Source organism: Ambystoma mexicanum, chromosome 8 (genome assembly GCF_040938575.1).
Source record: "Ambystoma mexicanum isolate Mex_15411 chromosome 8, UKY_AmexF1_1, whole genome shotgun sequence".
Lineage (NCBI taxonomy): Eukaryota > Metazoa > Chordata > Amphibia > Caudata > Ambystomatidae > Ambystoma > Ambystoma mexicanum.
The window spans coordinates 328025094-328049981 of record NC_090929.1 but is presented as its reverse complement, the minus strand read 5'-3'; the positions used below and the strand labels follow the sequence as shown (position 1 = coordinate 328049981).

At 45.7% G+C, this 24888-nt stretch overlaps 1 protein-coding gene across 1 annotated transcript in view; it reads left to right on the top strand.

The window, feature by feature from the left end:
- The window catches only part of MAMDC4 (MAM domain containing 4), a 498376-nt gene that overhangs the window by 377018 nt on the left and 96470 nt on the right, over nt 1–24888 (top strand). The window contains exons 24-25 of the mRNA XM_069609267.1: nt 12123–12241; nt 14053–14143. Coding sequence (XP_069465368.1) covers nt 12123–12241; nt 14053–14143 — 210 coding nt within the window. The remainder of the gene's footprint in view (nt 1–12122; nt 12242–14052; nt 14144–24888) is intronic.

Sequence of the window (24888 nt, the reverse complement as noted above, 5' to 3'; positions counted from 1 at the left end):
GGGGTTGAGCGTAAATCACCCCACCCCTGCTGTTCTTCCCACAGATCACCTTTGATGTCCCCTCTTATAGTCTCACCTGATGGTTTGAAAAGATGAGCTCTCCATCCTGCATTGAGCGCAGGGGCGCGTTGATAACCAGTTGCTTCACTGGCTCGAAGGAATTGGTGAGTTCCAGTACAATATTGACTACGTAAAGTATGTAGTTCATAAGAATTCACATGTCTGACTTTCACTCTTGTCCGATTCCTTGCAGTTTGCAGCTTGACCACAGCGAAGAGTTCCTCGTGGTAGCTGACGAAGTTCAGGTAAGGATTTGGCTTATCCTATACAGTTCAATAAAATAAGGCCAGAACGTAACCTGTGGCTTGCTCCCTTATTCAGGTGTGGAGAGAAAATATGAAGTTCGGGGAATAATGCCTCCGGCGGTAAAATTAGGTAAGTCTATTGTGGTGAGAAGAGTTCCCCTTGTTTGTCCCTTCGTCTCACCTTGTTGTCCTTTTGTTCCCCTTAGGGGCCAGGGTTCGTCGAGGATGCAATGGAGACTGCGCCGACCCGTGAAGAGGAATAGTACCCCCGGCGGTAATCAGGTAAGTCTATGGGGGTAGTTACTATTGCCTCTGTTTATTCCCTTGGCTCACCTTTGCTGTTCTTGTGCAGAAGGATGCGGTGGATCGTGAGGATGCTGCGAAGGCCGGTGAGTTCAGCGCGGCGCTGCAGCAGGCAAGGCTGCGCGCGTAAAATGCTTCTTTCTTCTAGCTCGAAGGCGCGGTGGATCCGGAATTCAGGTAAGGATCGAAGGTTTTGCTCTTATTCTAACCTCTTCTCCTTCTGTTCCTCCCTTTTTCTAGGAGCTGCAGACTCGAGGCGGGCATGGCAGAAGACTGGATGCAGGCTTCCTGCAGGTGAGCGTTACGCTGCTGGATGCAGAATAACGCGAAGCGTGTGCTGCTCTTCAGGCGTGGTTTAAATAGCCTCAAAAGTAGTCCCAGGTAAGTATTCCTCCCCAGCCCCACCAGAGTAAAAAATAGTCCCTAGGTAAAATAGTCCCTTCCAAGCCTCATTTGGCTTGGAGCTCTGCAGCATGGTCTGCATCAGGTAAGTTCTACTCTATGAGCCTGGCGCCTATGGAGGACTGACTCTCCATATGACCGCACCCAAACAGCCCCTAGCAGGGGTTTTTGGGCTTGCTCAAAATAACTTGATGGCTGCTGGCCAGGTCTGGTTCCCCGGGGTAGGCATCATGACAGCACTCCCCCCCAAGGCCCCTCCTAAAGTCGTTCTTCCCTGTGGTTTTAGTTTGTCTGGGAAATTTTGGTGGAATCTTTTCACCAATCGAGGCGCATGCACGTGGTCACTAGGTTCCCAAGACCTTTCCTGTGGTCCGTAACCCTTCCAGTCGATTACATAAAAAAGTTTTGACTTCACCATCTTGAAGTCCAGGATGTTCTTAACTTCAAATTCGGGTTCCCCGTCTATAAGGATGGGGTCTGGTGGCTTGGTTAGTCTTGTCCCCGGTTGCACTGGCTTCAAAAGTGACACATGAAAGACGGGGTGAATTCGCATATTAGCAGGTAAGTCCAACTTGACGGCCACCGGGTTAATAATGGCCTTAAGAGTAAGGTCCCAAATAACTAGGGTTAAAGGTCCGCGTTCCCTTGAGAGGTATGTGTTTTGTGGCCAACCATACTTGGTCCCCTATCTGGTACTGTGGAGTATCACTTCTATGCCGATCAGCATCTTTCTTATATTTCTCCTTCGCCTGTTTTAAATGTCCAGTTGCCTCCTTAAAGGCTTGTGTAATCGCAGCGTGTAGATGGTCCACTGCGGGCATTTCTAAGTGTTGGGGTGAGTCAAGGTCTGAGGTTCGAGGGTGGTGCCCATATAGGGCATAAAAGGGGCTTTGTCCAGTTCCAGAATGTACTGAATTATTGTATGCATAATCGGCGATCCAAAGAATGTCCTTCCAATTACTCTCAGTCTGATGTAACATACAACGCAGGTATTGTTCAAGAGTCTGGTTGGTCCTCTCCATTTGAACATCGATCTGGGGGTGGTGACTGGTCGATAATCTCACGTCGATTTGCGCCAATTGACAACATTTCTTCCAGAAATGTGAAATTAATTGACTGCCCCGGTCAGAGATCAACATGGACGGAAATCCAAGTATGCGAACAATGTTTTCGAGGAATTCTTTGGCCAGGATTGAGGCTGAAGGTAGTCCTTTTAAAGGAATAAAGTGGGCCATATTGGAAAAAAAAGATCCACAATAACTAGAATGGTGTTAAACCCATTACAAGGAGGTAGATTGGTAATAAAGTCTAACGATAAGGCGTGCCATGGTGTAGGCGGAATGTCTAAAGGTTGTAAGAGTCCAGCTGGTTTTTTCTTTTGACTTTTGTTTTGGGTGCAAATGCCACAAGACATCACAAATGATTTAATATCCTTTTGCCAGGTGGGCCACCAGAATTGTCTTTTAATTTTAGCTTCAGTTTTTGAAATACCTGGGTGCCCCTCCATTAGGGTATCATGATAACGGGAAATGACTAGCTCTTGTAGTTCCTTGTGTGGCAGAAATAGCCGCCCTTAGAAATAAGGCAGATCATTGGTGACAGAGCAGTCCAGGCCTTTCTTTACCCAGTCCTGCAGGGCTGTAGGATCAACGAGTTGCTGGATCTTTACCTGAATGTCCTCTAGCGTCTGTAGAGTAGTCATGCCAAGAGTCCTTTGTTTGGAAATTATAGGTACTGGTTCTGGGTTCACTTCTGTCTCTCCCATCCCTATTCGGGATAAGGCGTCTGCTTTACCATTCTTACAACCTGGTCGATAGGTTATCACGAAATCGAACTCGGCAAAGAACAATGCCCATCGGAGTTGACGTGACGATTGGGCCTTGCCTGTTTTTAAATACTGTAAGTTCCGGTGATTGCAGTAATGGTATGCCTGGCACCGAGAAGATAGTGCCGCCAAGCCTTGAAGGCGGATTTAATGGCTAATAACTCCTTGTCGGTAACCGCATAGTTTAACTCGGGTGCCGAGAACTTTCTGGACCAAAATGCTACTGGGTGAAGCTGGCCAGTTTCAGGGTCCTTTTGAGACAGGACAGCTCCCATGGCTAGACTGGATGCATCAGTTTCCACTATGTATGGAAGTTCAGGGCGCGGGTGCTTTAACACAGGTGCAGACGTGAATTTCGCTTTCAGCTCTTGGAAGGCATTTTCAGCTTCTTCAGTCCACATAAAGCGTTTATTTTTTCGCAAGAGTGCTGTGATGGGATGTACGACATGTGAAAAATCTGGGATGAATCTGCGGTAGAAATTGGCAAAGCTGAGCATGCTTTGTACTCCTTTAACTGAACTTGGTGATGGCCACTTAAGGATTGCATCCACCTTTCGTGAGTCCATTCAGACTCCCTTTGGGGTCAGGATAAACCCAAGGAATTCAACTTGTGTGGCATGGAAAACGCATTTTTCTAGTTTTGCATATAGTTTGTGCTGGTGCAATTTCTCAAGGACTGCTCGGACGTGCTTCACATCGTCAGATTCTGAAGAGGAGTATACTAGAACATCATCGATATACACGACAACACAAACGTCAATGAGTTCACGAAGGACATCGTTCATGAAGTATTGGAAGGCTGCTGGTGCACTACACAACCCGAAAGGCATCACCTGGTATTCGAATAACCCATAGTTAGTGCAGAAAGCAGTCTTCCATTCGTCGCCCTCTTTTACACGTACCAGATGGTATGCCCCCCGGAGATCTGATTTAGTGTATATACAAGCGTCCTTCACTTGGTCTAGTAGTTCAGGGATCAGAGGCAACGGGTATAGGTTCTTAACAGTTATCTGGTTCAATGCGCGGTAGTCTATGCACGTTCTGAGGTCACCTTCCTTTTTGGGTACGAAGAACAAAGCTGAAGATGCAGGGGACTTGGATGGGCGAATAAAGCCATTGGCAAAGTACTGGTCTAAGTATTGTCGCAGGTGAAGATTCTCAGGTTCCGTAAGGACATAGATCCTGCTACAAGGGGGTTGTGCACCGGGTATGAGATCAATTTGACAATCGTACGATCTGTGAGGAGGTAAGGTGTTTGCCTGTTCCTTTTGGAAGACGTCCTGGAATTCTTGGTATTCTGGAGGTAGTTGCATGACTGCTGTGGTTACTGTGGCCAGGCCTGCGTTCTGATTTTTCTTTGGGTAACAGGTTCGTGCACAATCCAGGAAGGTTATTCTCTTCTCTCGCCAATCAATACAAGGATTATGTGTTTCCAACCAAGGCATCCCCAGTATTATTTGGAACTGTGGGGCTTTGATTAGATCAAACACAATAGTCTCTTGATGCCCATCCTGACCCAATAGTGTCATCTCTGCGGTGGAATGAGTTACAGGCCCTGAGGCAATTTCAGTTCCATCGACTGTGGTGATGACATCTGAGGTGGTTTTTTTTGGCAGAGAGGTAGATTCATCCTGGAAGCCAATTCATAGTCCACATAGTTTCCTATGGCTCCGCTATCAATGTATGCCCTTACTGTGTGAATACGCGATGGCTGCCCTGGATCTACGAGGACCATTGGTATGATGAAATGCAAGGTCTGAGTATCCTTCTTCAAGCTCGGCAAGCGGACCTCTACGCTTTTTGGGCGTGGCCGTTTCCCGAGTCTGACTCCATATGGCTTTTATCAGCAGCTCCTACCACCTTCTTGGGTGGTTTTACAGGGCAATCCCGTAGAAAATGTCCAGAAGTTCCACAATATAGACACAATTGCATTTGCCGTCTCCTTTCTCTTTCTTTCTGGGTTAAGGGTCCTTTAACCTGTCTGATTTGCATGGATTCTGAAGCATCTGCTCCTTTGGGGTTAGCGTGGGTTTTGACCAACACCCAATTCTCAAACTTGGCTCGATCAGCCTTTCTGTTCTGAAGTTTGTGATCTAACTGGACCACTAAGTCTATATATTTAGCGCAGTCTTGAGGTGGGTTCACGACTTGAGCCAAGACATCCTTGAGTTCTCCTAGAAGCCCTGGATGAAATAACATGATTCGTTTTACCTCAGGCCATCCAGTTTCCACTATTAACCTATTAAAGGTCGCGATGTAGGATAGAAGGTCCTGGTTACCCTGTCGTAGGGACAAAAGTTCGTTATCCGGGGCCTGTCCTTGGGAGTGCCGGGCAAATAGTCTTTCCATGCTAGTTTGAAAGCCCTGAAAATCCTGAATAATTGAGCCATCCTGAGTAACTAGTGGAATTGACCAATCAGCTGCACTGCCGCTGAGATATGACAATACAAAGGCTACCTTGGCTTGATCGTTTGGGAAGGCTCCAGGTCTGCATAAAAAGTGCAAGCGGCATTGGTTCATAAACATAGCAAACCTTTTGGGATCTCTGGCAAAGCGTTCGGGTGGGGCTAATGGAATATTTCCTGGTAGGTTTATTTGCACAGGGTTACTCGATAACACAGGAGCTGGATTTCCCCCGGAACCAGGTAGGGGTGCTTGTCCAGCCTGGCTTTCCAATAGTTGCCTAGCAAGGCCATCAGTTCGCTCCTTTGACAAAATCAGTTCTCTCCTAAGAGCATTGGTTTCTTGACGGGCGGAATGCACTTCAGCCCTCAGTTCTCCTAGTAATTGGGCCAATTGGTCAGTCTCTGAGGTATCCATAACTCCCAGGTGGGAATTTGTGGGTAGGCTTTGTGTTCTGTTACGCTCACCTGGCTCCCACAGAGGCGTCGGTCTGAACTGGACAGCTGCAGTCTCCACCAATGTGACGCATAGGGCCGAGATGACGGACTGGACTGGCCCACCTAGCTTCGTTTGCTTGGCCCGTAGGAATATTCTTCTGTAAATGGAGAAAGGGAATTAACCACCCGTGGGGTTCAGCGTAAATCCCCCCACCCCCGCTGTTCTTCCCCACTGTTCTTCCCACAGATCACCTTTGATGTCCCCTGTTAAAGTCTCACCTGATATTTTGAAAAGATGAGCTCTCCATCCTGCACTGAGCGCAGGGGCGCGTTGATAACCAGTTGCTTCATTGGCTCGAAGGAATTGGTGAGTTCCAGAACAATATTGACTCCGGAACGTAAGAGTTCACATGTCTGACTTTCACTCTTGTCCGATTCCTTGCAGTTTGCAGCTTGACCCCAGCGAAGAGTTCCTCGTGGTAGCTGACGAAGTTCAGTTAAGGATTTGGTTTATCCTACACAGTTCAATAAAATAAGGCCAGAACGTAACCTGTGGCTTGCTGTGGAGAGAAAATATGAAGTTCGGAGAATAATCCCTCTGGCGGTAAAATTAGGTAAGTCAATTGTAGTGAGAATAGTTCCCCTTGTTTGTCCCTTTGTCTCACCTTGTCCTTTTGTTCCCCATAAGGGCCGGGGTACGGCGAGGATGCAATGGAGACTGAGCTGACCCGTGAAGAGGAATAGTACCACCAGCGGTAATCAGGTAAGTCTATGGGGGTAGTTGCTATTGCCTCTGTTTATTCCCTTGGCTCACCTTTGCTGTTCTTGTGTTCGCCTTAGGTGCCAGAGTGCGGCGGGAACCTGCAGAAAGATGCGGTGGATCGTGAGGATGCTGCGAAGGCCGGTGAGTTCAGTGCGGCGCTGCAGCAGACGAGGCGGCACACGTAAAATGATTCTTTCTTCCAGCTCAAAGGTGCAGTGGATCCGGAATTCAGGTAAGGATCGAAGGTTTTTCTCTTATTTTAACCTCTTCTCCTTCTGTTCCTCCCTTTTTCTAGGCGGTGCAGACTCGAGGTGGGCGTGGCAGAAGACTGGATGCAGGCTTGCAGACAAGGTGAGCGTTACGCTGCTGGATGCAGAATAACGCGAAGCATGTGCTGCTCTTCAGGCGTGGTTTAAATAGCCTCCAAAGTAGTCCCAGGTAAGTATTCCTCCCCAGCCCCACCCGAGTAAAAAATAGTCCCTAGGTAAAATAGTCCCTTCCAAGATTCATTTGGCTTGGAGCTCTAGAGCATGGTGTGCATCAGGTAAGTTCTACTCTATCAGCCTGGCGCCATAGGCCCCAGGACCGCACCCAAACAGCCCCTAGCAGGGGTTTTTGGGCTTGCTCAAAATAACTTGATGCCTGCTTCCGGGGTTGCTGGACCTGGTCTGGTTCCCCGGGGGTAGGCATCATGACATCCAGCACCGAAATGCTAGGCAATTCTCCTCTGAACAAGAGTACGATCAGCAACCCAAGACACGTGTTTCAGCCTAATCAGGCCTCATCAGTGAGGTGGAGCTGTGCCTCTCTATGTTATGACTCTGCATGCACTTGACAGGTCTAAGGAAGATGAAACAATACAGCATATTCAAATCTGTTATCCAATTAATGGTTATACATTTACATTTATTTTCCCCATTGGCTATCATGACACACATAACAGTGGTTGCAACTCCAACAAATTAATAGCACCATATGTATCAAAAAATTGCCTAGCACAATTCCCACTCCAGACAAAGTAGATCTATTGTGCCGTGAGTATCACCATTAATCCTAGACACGTAGGCATACCTTCAAATCACTTTTTGGACAAAATATTACCTTTGGCTTTGCAAATAAAATGTTTTCCCTGTTTCGATACTGAATTACATCTAGCACACATTCAAATTAAGAAATTAAACTGTTTAAGCAATCCTCCATACTTATATTGTTGCATCTCTCAGCTGCATTCAGTACAGTTGTTCGCCCTACTCTCCGATCCTCTTTGGCCTCTTTTGGCCTCTCAGACCCTGGGCTTCAATGACTCTGCTCTTATCTCTCTGACCGCTCCTATGCTGCCTCTTGGGTGGGACACTCTTCTTCCTCTTGCCCTTTACTCTACGGTGTCCCTCAAGGTTCAATTCTTAGCCCTTACTTTTCTCTCCCTCTCTCTTCCATAATTGACTCCTTTAACCTCTCACACCACTTCTACACTGACAATTCTCAAATCGTCTTTCCCTTTCCTCGTTTCCGGACTCTCTCCATACTTCTGTCTCTTCTTGCCTCGCTGCTGTACAATCCTGGACGAACTCTCCGTTTCCTCACCTTAATCACTCCAAAACAGAGGTCCTTTTCTTCTCTTCCTCATCTCCCCCTTATCCTCCCACTGGCCTCCCTTTCCATCAGCCCGCAACCTTGGTGTACTCTTTCACTCCGTTCTCTCATTCCCACTTTTCATTTCCAACACTGCACAAGCGTGTCCCTTCTATCTTCATAACCTTCCGCGAGCTTGCCAATTTCTCTCTTCTCATGATACAGAGCGTCTCATGTCTTCTCCTATCTTATCTTCTCCCATCTTGATTATTGATCATCTTTTCTGGTCAGACTTCCACATTCCCAACTCACCCCCTATCTTCTTTCTATAACTCAGCTATTGTCTCCTTTTCTAACTTCCCCCTAGCTCCTCCGTTTCTCCCTCTCTCCCTCTCTCTTTCTTTCTCTCCTTCCTTTTGAATCTCGTCTCGTCTTTCATTTCCCTCTGCAGTCTACAAATGTCTTCATGGTCTTGCGCCTCTCTGTCGCTCATCTTTACTTTCATTCTACTGTCCTTCTCGCACCACCGCTCCCAATTCCTCATCCTACTCACCATCCCAAAACCCTCATGTACTTCTTCTCGATTTCGATCTTTCTCTCTTTTTGCCCCAAAACTCTAGACCGCTCTCCCCTTGCCTGTCCACTCCTCTCATCACATTTTTTGGACTCATCTAATAACTCACTTTCTCTCAACCAACCCTCACCAACCCCTTAAATGTGTTTTGCCTGGATTTATTATTCCTCCTCATGTGAATTGTACCATATTATTGCTACGGTTATAATTGGTTATTTATAACGCGCTAAATACCCAGAGGTTTCTAAGCACGGACCTGGGATCAAACCTGTGTTGCTCCACGTCCTCCTCCTTCCAAGGTGAGCGCATTGCCCCTGAGCTATCCTCCAGAGACTTTGTACAGCACTTTGGCAAAAGCGCTTTATAAATGTCAATAAAATACAAAAATAAACCCTGCGACATTCACTTTCTTTAATCTGAAACAGATAAAATATACAATATTCTCTAACTAGCTGTACCCTGCGTATCATACGTCAGTCTACCACTCTAGCACAATTTCTTGCTCTCTCATTCTATCATTAGCTCTCACTCTTTGCGCTCTCTGTGCTCTATCCTTCTCTCTTGCTCTCCCTCTCTCTCACCACCACTGTTGCGCTCTCTCTCTCTTTCTACGTGGGTGAGAGTCAAGTTATCAGGTGAACATTTGCTAGAGCAACTCCCGCAGTTCCTGACAGCTGCACGCCAGAGGAAAAACACAGATTGTATGGGGGTTGTGGAGGAAGCTGTGTTTGTTTTGCAAAATCGGCTATAAAAGAAAAACGAAAAAGGAAATGGTTTAATTGTTGTAATATTGTAAACTGACCATTTTTATAATGTTACAATGTTCATTTGTAAACACTTCTAGTATATATTTCGGTAATAATAAGAATGCCATACGTGTCTTACTGAGCGAAGCACATTATCTAAACCTAGAAAAAACAGATACATAGGTTTCTGGTAGAAAGTTATCATTCGAAGATAAATAGCCTGGTGCACTCTTGTTGTACTCTTTTGAAATAGCTCAATGAGAAAGTGCAAGAGGACAAATAGTACCAATGAGGGCCCTAGACTGCTTCACCTAAAACCAAAGAGCATTCTGGAAACATGTGAATGACCAGAAATCTTTATATTTCCCAAATATGTCTGTGCTAAAAGGTGTGTAGGCTTGAATCGCAAGTACATAATGCTGACTGGGCTTGGTGCCATTAACATTTGTCCCAAGACTTAACATAAATAATGTTGTAACATTGAACCATATATATATTGATTTGGAAGGCCTTATGATTTAGATCTAAAATTAAAATTGCTGTATTGTCAGCCATTCTGTTGGGTCCAATTCCTGTGTGGAGTTTTAGATGGGTCTCAAGGTAAGGATAGCTGTGCAAATGCTCAGTCCCTGAGGCCAGAAATCCTAAGATATATGGTTAGCATACTAAGCCATTCATTCATTAGATCATGTGATTATATTCATGATGCATTAGAGGGGACATAAATCTATGTGACGAAAGCTCTTTATAGATAATGCAGGCCAGTCTTTCCTTGCTTCTACCCACATTCGTTTTTCTTTTATTTAACACCTTTATGTAGCAAAGGTTATCTTTTATGTAATTCATTTTTCTTTGTTTGCGTCTTGTATGATGCTTTACATTTACTGTGCATAAGCAAATGTCTCCCCAGCTTAGATCTATGCCAAGGGACTGCCTTATGCTGTCACAAGCCCATGTTTGCCTACTCTCAAAGTATCACTGCACAGTTATTCGCGGTCGCCATTAACATGATTTAAATAGCACGTTAGCTCAAATTCAAATTCAAAGACAGTGGGTTTAACCGTTTGCAAATTTGCCACCTTCTTAGCAGCCATTTTAGCCCAGGGTATTATTCATGATATCCAAAACCACTGCATGACAGGAGGACTTGACGTATGATTATTGCGCATTGTCATGGGAAATCTTGTATCGCATTTTCCTCAATATTGACACATTAGTGTGTACGAAAGTCTCTCACTACTGACATGCTGGAAGCGCATTGCTCAGTAACTGGAACTCAAAGGAAATGTATAAAAATTAATGAAAATCTCTATCCCTGTTTAGGGAATAGAAATACAAGTGGGACAGCAGTGGCTCATACAGCTGCTATCTGACGAAAATGCATGAAAGGGTCAGAAATGAGCTTTTTACCAATTGTGCAGTCACCTGCCTCTGTCTCAGTCAGGCGCAGAGCAGTGTGCGTTGCAAAAGCCCGTCCCATGTGTTAATTCTTGGTGTGCATTTCACCACCATCTATGCCATTGCTCAGTGTGGGGGTGAAGGGCATCTGAATGTGGCCATCTTTAGCGCCCACATTCAGATTCTCTTTGCAAGAACAGTTCGCAGAAATGTGCCCACATTTGTGTTCATTTTTCAAATTCTTTTGTGCCACACAGACACCTCGCCAACCTTCTACAAGTCCTTCTCATTATGTAATGGAGCCATGCAGGCTCTCACTGAATCAGACAACACGCAACAGCAGTTGTGAGTATGGGCCATGTCTAAAGACCCATATCTAAAGCTTTGTTTTTTGTAATCTGTCTGCTAATATGGTTTTTGTTTTGCTTATTTGTAGCACTGTTGTCATTATTAATCACTTTCCGGATACTCAATTTACCAACACTAGAAGGCCAAAAAATGAGTTTGGCCTTCTGGGACTGGCATCTGTGGCCTGCAGGGTAACCACAGACGACCTAAACAAGCCCTTAGCTCAATATGCTCTCAGGCCACCACAACATGGGCTCTGTGGTGGTAGCTGGCTGGCGACCAGCCATGTTTACGAGTTCAACTGTAAATGGAATGCAAGGCACAACGCTGTCCAATTTGAGAGAGCCTCTAACTTGTTAGGAAAGGGAGAGTGACTATGATCACACCTAGCAGCCCTAACTCAATAGGCCATCCACTCTGGCCACTGGCAATGCAAGCTGGCCGTTGTTTAGGCCGCTGAGTTTAATGGCCAGCTTTTGTGTGGCAATCATTGCTTCAGAGGTCCTTCTCATCTGGTCTGATGCAGATTCTGCAGGTTCCCTTGTGCAAGTGCAGGTACCAGTTCCCAAAGGAAGAGGCGAGGCCTAACAGTACCAGGGAAAATGTTTAATACCCTCTTGAAAAGATTTGGTTGGTCACCTAGATATTGATTGGAGCCATGGGACCTACACTTGATAGTGTTCCCCCTGCACACCTTGCTCAATTTGGATTTCAGCTCGGTGTGCATTGGGGATCAGGCCTCCACATAAATCATACACCTCTCCCAACGCCTGTGTTGGCAATGCACACTATTCTGAATTGCATTATCTGTGCGACTGGGGGGCAGCAGTGTTGCGGCTCATCAGAGGTGATGTGAATTCAAGCATATTCTGGCCAATTGATTGTGGATAACATCTGGATCTCTTGCTTACAGAGACTGTGTTACAGAAGTTCAGCTAGGATAGTACCAAGTAAAGAGTTGGTAGAAGCTACCTAGTGCATAGTGGTATACCTTTCTTCTTAATACATTTGTCAATGATGGTCTCTTCTTTTCTTGATGTTCTCAGGCACCCTGAATATTTACGTGGAGGGGCAGAAGAAGAAGCAAGTGCTGAGCATCAGCAAGAACCCTGGGGCCACCTGGCATTACACCAGCGTCAGCATCCAATCAGAGACTCAGTGGATGGTAATCACCATGAATGGGATGGGGGATGAAAGATGTGTCAGTATGCTGGTGTATGGAAGCTGTGAGGGAGAAGGGAGCAAGGTAGTGTAGGAAACAGTGGCACAAGATGGTCTAAAAGAGAAAGAATCGAGGAGCTGGAATGGGATAGGAGGAAGGAAGACGGCATGAGACAGAAAGTAATGTGATGCAGGAGAGAAACAGCATGGCGCTGTGCAAGTGAAAGTTGTATGGTGGTGTGGAGAAGGGAAAGGCAGATGTTGTGTGGAAGAGAACGGGACAGGTTGTGTTTCAGTGGAAGTGGCAGAAGACCTCGGAGTAGAGGAAAGGGAAGTTATGGGCTTACAGGAATGTGGATGAGAGGATGCCAAAGACATGTTGCAGAAGTCAGCGGTCAGTTAACACATGAGAAGCCAAATCTATGCAGCAAGAGCAGTCCCAGAGTAGAAGAATTGGATGCCAAAACAGGGGACATTCGAGAACTATGAAGAAAGCATCTAAAATTGGGGGTGGCAACAACAGAGAGATACTTCAAATACTTCAAAAGATGCATGTAGATTGTGGTTTCAACTAGGTGTGACTGTGTCACTTTTTACTGCTTACATGTATCACACCCTACAAACTGACCTGCCTCTAAGTTAATGTGTCGAACCTGGGCGTGAGTGTTAGTGCTTGTGATGGGCACCTGATAAGAGCAGTGGAAGCTACATTTCACCATGTTGCCCTTTAATATTCATCCACCTTGTCATAATGAAAGTGCATTTCAGACAACATGCCCATGCTCTCTTTGGTCTCTCTAATGTCAGCGAGTAGGGTATTAAGGGCCTAATTCATGGAACTTTTAGCGCAGTGCAAAGTGACTTTGCACTACAAGAGTACTCGTTGTAGAAGCTCAATGGGCAATGCAAAGAGTACTTTTGCATCGCTCCGTGAATCAGGGTCTTTGCTGGCAGTGCAAAGTCACTTTGCTCCAGTGCTAAAAGTTCCATGAATTAGACCCATAGTACCTGGTGAGATGTTGCTGCCACTTACCTACTTAGAAATGGATTGAGACAATCAACCGAGCCACTGCATTTTAATGTTTGTTTCTCATTATAACTGTGGAAAGCCATCCTGGTGCCAAAACGCATAGCCATCTCCCTGTGTGGCTGTGCTTAAATAACCATATCTAAAACTGCCGTGAGAACAATTGCATTCTAGTTGGACACATCTGCCCAAACTGCAGCAAATGTGAGGGGTTCCATGTGTTAATATCCCTGCACAAATGTCGCCATACAAGAATGCCGCCGTTTTTTTGCAGCGATATTAATCCCTGTAGTCCCCATATTTTTTTAAGGGAGCAGGCGACACCCCCACAGCACCTGCTCCGATTTACCCCATAAATTATCCCCATAAATAATATTGCCTATGGCCTTTCCCAGCGACCATATATATGGTGATATTATTTATGGGGAGAATATTACCTGATACCCAGTAAGGAATTCAGAAAGACATTTCACCTGCAGGCTGAGTATATAAGGCTGCTAATGCCAATGGGGGGAACATTTTACAGTCTTAGAAATGGGCCACTGAAGAGTAAACCCCAGCCAGCCTGGTTTTCGAAATGACCAACATATTTGAAACTAATTAATCTCTACAATAAAATACCTTATATCTAAACTTGCCTCATGCGTATCTATTGTGAAATTCTGAAAACGTGTCAATTGTATTATTCAGTAAGTCTGCAAGCCCCGGCTTATGTTGCCCCATCCTGCAGTGTTTATCTCACTTTGCTAGACTAGAGGTGATGCCCTGGATCTCCTTTCCACCTGCAGGTAACCCTGGAAGCCGTAGCAGCTGGTGCAGACCTCTCGTTTATCGCAGTGGATGATATACAGCTACATCGCAAGAGCTGCCCCAAGCCAGGTAAGTGACCAACGGCAATCATCTTAAGAAATTCACTGCTTATTACGGCCCCTCTGTAGAGGCGGAGGGTGCATTAGCAGACAAGCAAGACCTGACCATTTAAAGAACTACAAACTGTTTCAGAGAACTTGCCAACCACAATCAGTGAGTGCCTTTCAGGTGGCCGCTTGTGACGAAGACATCTGCTTGGAACAAATACAAAGGGAGACATTGTTAAGAAGCAATGTACCAGAAGGCACAATTTGGGAAAACCCTCTTGCAAGGTTTCTATTAAGGATGAAGGCTGGCTCCCGTGACTGGTTTAGGAGACCTAGTCCAACCACTTTTTGAATTGGTAATCCTCTGGAAATCACACTGCATGCTAATGTGTATGGTTCTTCATAAGCTGGCTAAGTAGCTGCAACATTGACAGTCTGATACAATTGCATAGCAGGGAGGTTGGACAGTGATGTTTATTTAGGTGGGCATGCAAAATACCATGTGTACAAGGTCATTTGAAGCAACAGAAAATGTACTGCTGCTATCATTGGAAGAAGAAACTTGACAGAGATTTGCAGTGGAAGGTCGTTTACCAAGGGGAGGAGGGGTGAGGATCCACAACATCAACTCATGGCCAGTCACCTTGAAATTACATAGGCAAGGAGAAGTTGATGTGGCCTTTGTTTAAGTGAATGACCCTTTTCATTGTGGTCCATGCTGAGGCCTAATGCTTGCCTCTCCACCTGTCGAACCCCTCACTCCTGCGAAGGTGTCTCCCTGACTGGTGACCGTTGACCGGGGATCTGTCATCCAGGTGGCCAGGACATTGCCATTGATATCGGATCCCTCTCTACCTGTGGTGTTCCCCAGGGGTCTAACCTCTCGCCTTGGCTTTTCAACCAATACCTGGCATTTCTCACCCACTGCATTGCCATTTTCTGCTCAAATTTCCAGTGCTACGCTGATGGCATTCAACTCATTTTCAGGCTGCCCTCGGCCATCTCCTCGGCTTTTCTCATCTCTAGATTGCCTAACTGCCATTCAAGATTGGGGTGTGGCCAACGATCTTGGTCTGAATGCCAGCAAAACAGAGATCCTCCTCATCAGCACACCTTCACCATCCTTTCCCCTCACTCTCTGGCCAGCCTCCCTTGGCCCTCCTCCTACCCCCACCTGCAACGCTAAGAAACTCGGGGTCATCTTTGACTCCACACTTTCCTTTTCCGCCCACATCTCTGATGGCTCTAAAAAGTCAAACTTCCTACTGATCCTCCTCATAGGTACTCTGCTTTTCCTCTCCTTCCCCCAGAAGCTCACTGTCTCCCAAGCTATGGTTCTCTCTAGGATGGACTATTGTTACAGCCTCTTTCTACATCTACCTGCCTCTACTCTCCGCCCTCTGCAACTAATCCAGAACAGGACTGCGAGACTTGTCCTTGGCCTCAAGCCCTGGGATCGTATCTCTCCAGCTCTGAAATCTCTCCATTTGCTACCAGTGGATGCAAGGAGTAAATTCAAAACCCTCTGCATTGTCCACAAGGCTATCTGGGGCCTGGGTCCAAAATATCTTTGGCTGGGGCCTCCTTCTGGAACAGCCTCCCTGCCACTGTCAAACGTGAGGAAAACCATCTTTGGTTCCAGAAGCACCTCAAGACCTTCCTCTTTGCTTCTGCCTTTGCTTCTCTTCTCCCCTGTTGATCTGTTCTTATTTTGGCATTGTGCACCTGGTTACCCTCTGATTTCAATCCCAGGTACTTGCTCACCCTGCAACGCACCCTGGCAACCCTTTCACTTGGGTCTGTATCTGTAACCCTACATACCCCCTTTTTCTGCACTCATCAGACACCCTCTGTCTGCATCTTAAGCCTAGCACGAGCCACTTGCTGGCTGCACTGCCACTTTGTTGTTATTACTTTCCCTTGCTTAGCACTTTCCGCTTTTCCCCCTCCCTCCTGCACTTTACCCCTTCCCTCTGCCCTGCACTTGCACATTCTCAATGTCACTGGGCCTAGTAAGATCGTTGTTTTTGTTCTCCCTTGTTCCCACCCTGCCTCGTCGCGCTCTGAAACACCTGTGTATGAGCGCAATACAAATAAAATATCAATATCAATATCAATTGCATCAACAAAATGACATCATGGCATACATTTCACGATTAAGAGGGTGGAATAATTCTTTGTCTCTGTGTCTTTACTAGAATTATGACTTTCTTTAACAAATGTGTTGAAAATCTGAAGTCTATGTCAAGACCTGGAGGCTCGGATTATGATTGTTTAAAGCTTCTTTACCACCTTGTTACAAGCTTGCTACCTTTTCGACTACCTTGAAATAAAATGTCTTGAATCTGGACTCATTTATCCAATCTGCTGCCTTCAAGATATCCTCCAGTCGGGTGCCCACCCTAAATGCCTTGGACACCATTGCTCCTCTCGCTAAGTGAGCGCCATGACACGTAATGTCAATGCTTGCCGTAATCACCCATCTCTTCCATCTTGCCAGAGTGGCTGATGCCACTGCCCGAAAAGGCCCCCTCAGGGCAATGAGCAGCTGAGATACTCCTGCGGGCCATATGTCTTTAATCATGTTTATATCTGCCTGTACACATCTTACTGGACATAACTTAGGCTGCCCCGTGAATGAGGTATAATCTACCTTGCTCGGATTTGTTTTAGTTATCCTAGATATATAAAAATTCAGCCCTGCAGGTGTAAATGTGTTCCTATCGACCTCTAATGCTCTTATGTCAGATATTCTTTTGCATGACAGTAAACATAGTAGCATTGTAACCTTAGCTGATAACTCATTGTTGTCCGGCCATGTTGTGAATGACTTTAATACTCCCATAACTGCTCATATTTTCCTTTGGGAGGTCTAATCAGTCTGACACCTTTCAGCAGTCTGCAAATCAATGGGTTTATCCCCCACTGTTCACCCTTCTAGCTGAAATCCTGAGCGGGCCATATTAACAGTACTGTATGCCTTGCCTTGCACTGACATCTGGGACAAACAATTTGCTACATGCGCTACATCTGTTCTAGCTGGATGAACTTTCCTCTCCATACACCAGCTATGCCATTTTGACCATGCTGACCTGTATGCTTTCCTGGTCAAAGGAGCCCAGGATTCCTCAATGATGTGTTCTGCCTCATTCGATAATCCCAGCCTATCCCAGGATCCCCCAAGATCGCCCACGCAATGAGGTTGAGGCTGCTTGCCCTTCCCTAGAGGATGATTTCCTCCCGCCGGGTCCTGAATGCTCTAGTCGATCATGAGCAGTGCAATCGGGTTGTTGTACTTTACTTTACTCTATGCTTGTTACGCCATTTCTAGCAGGTCTGGAAACAATGCTTGGCCCCTCCATGCCAGCGTCACCAGGATTGTTGATACCTGTTGCCTCCTCACTTGAGCCAGTGTTCTCGCTATCATAGAGAATGGCAGGAAGGCGTATTCCAAACTCGGGCCCCAGATTTGCAGAAATACATTTGTCGCCTCTGGCTCGGTGTCTGGTCTCCAGCTGGAAAACCGAGGTAACACATTCCTTGGAACATTGTCATGTCCAGCTTCCAATCACTGGCATCTCTTAGGAACCTGGAGTACCAGTCTGCTACCTCGTTCATACGGCCCAGCAGGTATTCTGCTGTCACAGATAGCCTTCTCTGGAGACATAAGTGCCAGAACTCTTACACTAGCTCTGCTAGCATTTTGGATCTTGTGCCGCCTAATCTGTTTATGTATCTTACTGGGGACACGTTGTCCATCTTGAGGAGAATGCAACACTGGACTCTCTCCTGAGTCCAACATTTCACTGTGAATGAGACTGCCAGAAGCTCCAGGCAGTTGATATGTAGATCCAATTCTTTCTCTGACCATCTCCCCCAAGTCATCAGGTTTCCGCACCAGGCTCCCCAGCCCCATCTGTTGGCATCAGATTCTATTATCAGGTCCGGGGATGAGCTAAATATTACCCTCCCGTTCCATGCCTCCATATGCTGCAGCCACCACTCCATCTCCTCTCTGACCTCCTGCAACAGAGGAATTTTCTGTTCGAAGATGCACCCTTCTTAATATGGCTCTTCAATAGAGTGGGCCTGGGAAAATCGCCTTTATCAAGGACGCTAAATGTCCCACTAGCCTGGCTATCTCTCAGATCGATATCACTTCTCTGGTTAGAGCGTTCCCGATCTCCTTTTTGATGTTGTTTACCTCGTGTACCGGTAGACTTAGTGTACCCTGAGGGGTGTTTATCAAGAATCCCAGAAACTCCATGGGCTGCTCTAGTTTCATTATTGACTTCTCACAGTATTGACTTCTTCTCAGGAAGCCCAATCTCCCTAGTAGCTCCAAAGTGGTGTCCACCTGTTACTTGATCATCTCTCTGCCTTGACACATTATGCAAATGTCATCTAAATAGATAATCACTCCTACTCCTTGTTCTCTTAGATACGTCACTGCTGGCTTCATCAATTTCATGAAGCACCATGGGGCTGACACTAGCCCGAAGGGCAAACATGTGAATTCCCATATCTGCCCCCTCAATTGGAATCTTAGGTATTTTCTATGCTCTGCAGCAATTGGTACCATCAGGTATGCATCTCTGAGCTCTATCCTTACTAGTCAATCGTCTTGCTGCAATATATCTCTCGGGAGATGAATACTCTCCATCTTGAAGTGTCTGTATAGCACAAAGCTGTTCAATTCTCTTAAATGTATAACTGGTCTCAGGTTGTGTTTCCCTCTGACTTAAAACATATTGCTAACAAAGCTTTCTGTTTGGTCTGAAACCAGTCTGATGGCCACGTTCTGCACCAAGGCCTTTATTTCTGTGTCTAAGAGCTCCCTGTCTGCTGTGTTCTGTACCAGCTCGTTCGACCATCTTGTTTGCAATGAGCTGGAGTGATAATCTATCAGAAACCCTTGAACTGTATTTCTGACCCAGTTATCTGATGATAAATCGTGCCAGTGATCTACGCATTGTGCCAGTCTCCCGCCTACTGCAGGGTCTCTCTCTATCACACAGGATCTCTGACTCACTGTTCTCACCTGAGTTAGGATGTTGCTGGCGTTCTGGATGCCTCCAGCCTCTTCCTCTCCCCCTTCCTCTTGATGGAAAGAAAGGATTGGGCTTTTGCTCTTCCTACCTCCTGTCGTTGAAGGACATGTTATATGCGTAGCAGCTGGCAGAGCCGCCCCTTAGTCTGTCAGCCTGCCCAAAATGTGCTTTCCAAACACCCTCTTCAGTGATGCTTGCGCCTTGTCAATGACTGCGCATGAGTTTGCGAATGCTGTGAGCTCCTGTATAAAGGAGTCGCCAAAAAGCTCCTTTTCCAGCTGCCGCTGCATCTAATGTGGCTAGCTCACTGAGCTTGGGGTCCATTTTTAACAAGACTGATTTGCGTCTCTCTGTCAAGAACTCACTGTTCCTGTTACCTAACAGGCATATCGGCCTCTGGGCCCAACCTGTTAGTATCGTAGGGTCGATGACCTTGCTCTTTTCTTTGGCCTCCGCCACCATTTGAAAAGTCTTGGTGAGGTGCCCCACAACGTCCAACATCTTGTCCTGGCAGGATCGCCATTACATATCTAGCCCCTTCTTGATGTCCTTTGCATACTTGCTGATAAATGCTACAATTGTTATGTCTATCTCTGGGGTTTCTGCTATACCCTCTGGAAGATGGGACCTTGGGCATTCCGCCCTAAGTTTTTTCCTGGCCTCCTTTGTTAATGGTGTTCTCAGCCGTTTCTTTAAATATGAGGCTATTTTCGCCGGTGGTGCCCTTTGTGGCAGCTTCATCTCCTGTATACTCCTCTACATCTGTTGTTTTCTTTTTTTTTTAGGAGCTTCCTCTTCATTTGATGATGAAATCACTTCTACTTCCTCCTCTGAGTATTGCTCTTGGCACTCGTCATCTTCCTCTGTGTTCTCAGAATATGAGTCTTGCCACCTGCCCACTCTCCTCTTGGACTTCACAGCTTTATTCTTAATATCTTTTTTCTGTGTCATGCCCGGCGTGGTCTTGGTGTCTCTCGCCTTACAGGCTCTTTTTCTGCCCCCTTTATCTGTGCCGTGTCCACTTGCCCCTCTCAGTTCCTCCATACCCTGAGAGAACTTTATCCAGTCCTCCATAATGGCCAGCTGCTGGGATCCCCTCAAGCTGGTCCCCAGGGCCTTTTGAATGACATTCCCCATACTGGGGTGGCTCCTCTTCTGGCTCACTTGAGCCCTACCCTCTTCACTGGAGCTGCACATGTTATTAAATTCCTATGTATTTTGCCACAAAACAAACTCAAATACAGTGCACTTGGTCTTGAAACGGTGCCCATTTATCCACACAGTTGGGAGGGCTGTGGTCTCTAACGGCTTCTAATGCCCATCAGGTTTTACATGGGACTGCGCCCGTCAGATAAATTATTGCTTTTCGCAATATTTATTATGTGAGCAGCAGGTGGCACTGTTACGCTCTGTCGAGCATATTGTATTTCTGAAGCTCGAGCTTTGTTCCTCTTCATGCCTGAAACAACTGTACACTCTCACAGAGCATTCTCGCTCTGCCACCAACAGGGTAAGCTCTGGCAGTTACAGAATTACGGTGGTCGAGTCGCATCGGAAATGTGTATTCCCTGACGTGTCTCACCCGATTTCCGTGACTGTGCTGCCCCCTGTGTCAGTTTCACCTCCTGTGGCCTCCGGAGTTCTTCTTCTAAATTACTGAATGCGTGGGCGGACCCACGCAGGCGCTTCCCCATCCAATAGGATGATGTGCACCAACCCACCAATCATCCGGTGGACCGATAAACCAATAATAAAACAAAACCTGCTTGCCGATATGCTCCGCCGCTCTTCCCTGACACGCTGCACTTTCTCCACGTCTAATCTAACCTTTGCACTGCTGCCACACACGTTCACAGTATCAAGCACAATTTGAATGAAATATACTTATAGTTGTACTTAAGGGGCTGCCCGAGCACCAAAGAAAGAGGAGGAATGAAGATGGGGACACATTTATTAATGCACTGATGGACTATTGGAGGAATACGGTCATGTGCTTATTTAAGGACCAATAACAAGAGAACTACTAAAGATTCGTTTTTCATGGAACATGTAGTTTTATATCGCTTTATTGTTCAAATGGTTTGTCATTGTTGTGCTGCTCGAGATAGTAAAGTATAATGGAATCATATAATCCGAGCTTCTGGGTCTTGACATAGGATTGTATTACTTTCTCTGCTTTGAATATTACCCTAATTATTGTCTGTCTTGGCTTCTGTGCCTTGTTTCTTCTTGGCCTTCTGGTATTATTTTTTCCCACTGAACTGTACTTTTAATTCTGGAATGTATCTTCAGTTTCTGCTCCCTCCTCGCTCCCCTATTGTGCCTTCTCTACCTTCGCTTGGATGGTTTCCTTAACCTATACCTCTTCGGTTTCATTACCTCTTTATTGTCTTTTCATGTATTTCTATGAATAAATATAGGGAAATCTGCATACGGCTTGATTTCAACTAGTTCACCCTGTACTCTGTCTCAGTTACTTTGGGCAATCCTCAATAGGTCAGCTACTAATCCTCATCACCTTCTTCACCAAAGAGGTGACTCCGACTTTGTGATAGAAGCAATAATTGTAAGAATTCCTCTTCCACACTTCCTCTGCTTCTCATACACCTCCCCTACATTGGGCCAAAAAGAGGGGGTTTCCAAGTATTCTAACCCTGTCAGATTCTACAAACCGGAGCTCCCAGGAGGGAGGTTGGGATGTGCGTAAGGCGACAAAGGATGTTTACCTCGTGTAATCTACACATTACACAAAACTCCCCTCTCTCGTCAACTTCCTAATCAAAGAGAGCATACTACAGACCAAGCTGAGAAAGGAAATCAAGCTTCAAGAGAAATATCAGATCAATGATTCACTGCAGCACCCTTAATTAGAGTGAACCCCAATCCTTTCGAGATTTATGAATTCGCAACCGCCAGACAGAGCACTCACTGACTGCTCACTGCCTGATTCTCAGAACCTGGAATCGAAACCTTATAGTGATCGATAAATGTTGCGGCTTATGCCCAAGTCATTGCCCTACATATCACTCATAGGGACAGCCAGTAACACCACCCAAAAGGTTGTGATAGCCCTTGTATACCTCCCCTGAATCATGGGATGGAGGGTCCTGCTCACCCTCTTATTGGCATTCATTATCACTACTCTGATCCAAAAGCTGATGGTGAAGATGGCTGTGTTACACCCCTTCCTCTTACAACCAAATGTCACTAAATGTTTATTGCACAAAGAAACGGATTCCATCTGAGCCAGGTGCTGTAGTACTGCCCCTTGTACATACAGAAGGACTAACCTCACCCCTTCCTTGGACCCTGTCGAAAAACCTAAAGTGGGACAGATAACTTCCTGCTCAAAATGAAAGACTGAACAAAACATGGGAATAAACCCCAGAGCTGGCCTCAAAATGAGGAATTTGGGGAGGACCTGCCAATGGATTCCAGGCTCCAATCGGTCAGAAATCCTAGGCGGGTTAGGTGCAGTAAGGGTTAATGGAAGTAATACGCAGCAGAGCTTTTCCTTAACCATTTTGTTTCAGGAAGGATAAATGTGCCCAAGGCAAGATGGTGGAGTGAATTGAAGATTCTATAGATGAGTGAGGTAGGCCAATTGGAACTCTGAGAGAATTCTAAACTGTCTTTCATCAGAAGAGGTTCAAGAGGAAGGAGCCACTCTGGCAAGCTCCAGCGTTTAGGCCTTTCATAAGACTTAAGAAAACATCCCAAAAAAAAAAATACCTAAGCAACTTGTTGGGACATAGTCCAGTCAACTGGTGGAACTGTTCCTTTTACGTTTAAAGTAATTGCAGAGTTTATTGTGAAGGAAGAGTACATTTTCAAAGGAAAGTGAAAAGAGACTGTGAAAAGGTCGTAAACTTTTGAGCATTAGTTGGAGAAATCTTTTAAAACAGTTTATTAGAGTGTAAAAAGTGAAACCAATTCAATTGTGGAAGAAGCTTTTACGTGAACCGTGCCTAACTTCAGTGCTTGTAATAGAGCTTCAGCACGGTGCAAAGTGAGAGGCAGCGCTGGATTGGCATTTGGAAATGAGTGAGAGATAAAGGAGCTTGAGTAAGAGTGAAGCCACAGTACGGTGGAGCTTGTTTTCTGTGCACGTTGTGAGGCTGAACATTGCGGTGCATGCCTGTGGTGGTGGCATATGGTGTCACGCTAGGCATCGAGAAGGAGCAACATCACATTAGTAGTGAGCTGAGCATGGAAATAAAGAGAGAAGAACCTAGCACGTCGTGCTGCGTGGTCACGGAACGTATATAGAAAGCGAAAACAGACTTAAAACTAGCGTGTGCACATCCACAAAAAATCTTGCTCAACATTTTCTTTCCCTGTAAATAAAAGTGAAGAACGATTTTAGTAGGATAGATAGTTCAGTGACAATTGCATAGTAAGCAGTTATGTACTCATCAGATATAAGAAGAACAATTTACAGAAGCTTGAATGTTGAAAACTTCGTTCTGTTTTAAAAAGATAAAGAAAAGGAGAATCCAAGGCTGATTGGCACATGTAAGCAAACATACTTATGCAGTAAATACTTAAGCTGAGGTTTTCATGTATGTTTAGAGTTAATACACAGCTTGTACAAATAGAGCTTTCTGTTACACGCTGTTGGGATGAACTTCCAGGTATGCCAGAGCGATGCTGGAAATCTGCAGACTTGGAGAGCCCAACTCCCTCCCCAAGTATACACGGTGAACTCAGTCAACGGCAAGTTCAAACTGCAGTTTATTACAAATAAAACCAACAGGGATCGATATAAGAACACAGATGAATTCCAGTAGTTCTCGAGGTCTCCTTGCTCACAGACCAGTTTTACTACAAAACTACGTCACTACTCCGTCATTACTTCGACCCTTCTCCAAAAACCTATCATTGTGAGGGGTTGGCCATCGGGTGTCTAATAACCTCTATGGTCATCTATACGTATTATTCTACTGGCTCTTATATGTCAAGTGGCTGGTCTGTCCCATCCCCAGTTCTCTACTACATTGTTGCAAAGTAGTGGGCTTACCATTGGTTCTTGTCCGTTGCTACCCACCCCTGGAATGCTAAACTGTGATTGGCTAGAGCTGATACCCCCGGGACTGGGACTCGAACGAGTTCTCAGCTCGCTGTGTACCTCTTCCAGGTAATTTTAACGATTATGTGTCTGTATTGTAACTTGTGTACACTACCTTGCCTTATGAGAATATTCTCCTCACAGTACAACACTTGTTGCGATCTGCATCTGGCTTCTGGGACTGGCTTCTCTTTCCCACCATGGAAGACTGTCCATTGTTCCATTCAGCTGTACCATGTGTTTATAGACCACAAAGTCAAGCTCTGCAGCTCTGAATTGTGAGGATGTATTCTGTTTCTTTGCAGCTGGTGCCTTTGCCATCTATGGATTGGAATGTCTTCATATCTCTTGACCTTGGCTGTGGGCCTTGTCTCACTCGCCTTGCTCTCTGTCCAGTCTGAATCGGGTCAGCTCATCTCCTGATCAGTGATTTGAGGCCTGCTATCATTTTCTTAAACCTTAAAATGTGGTTTTTACATTGTCCATGTTATACTACATTCCCTATGGGTTAGCTATACGTGGTTCGATTAGGTTCCATATGCACTCCTGTATGTCCACTCGACTATTGGCTTTAAGCATCAGCAAGCTCGCTCAGGATCTCTTATGCCTTGCGGTTTCTGCATTACTGCATTTGGCTAATGACAAAAT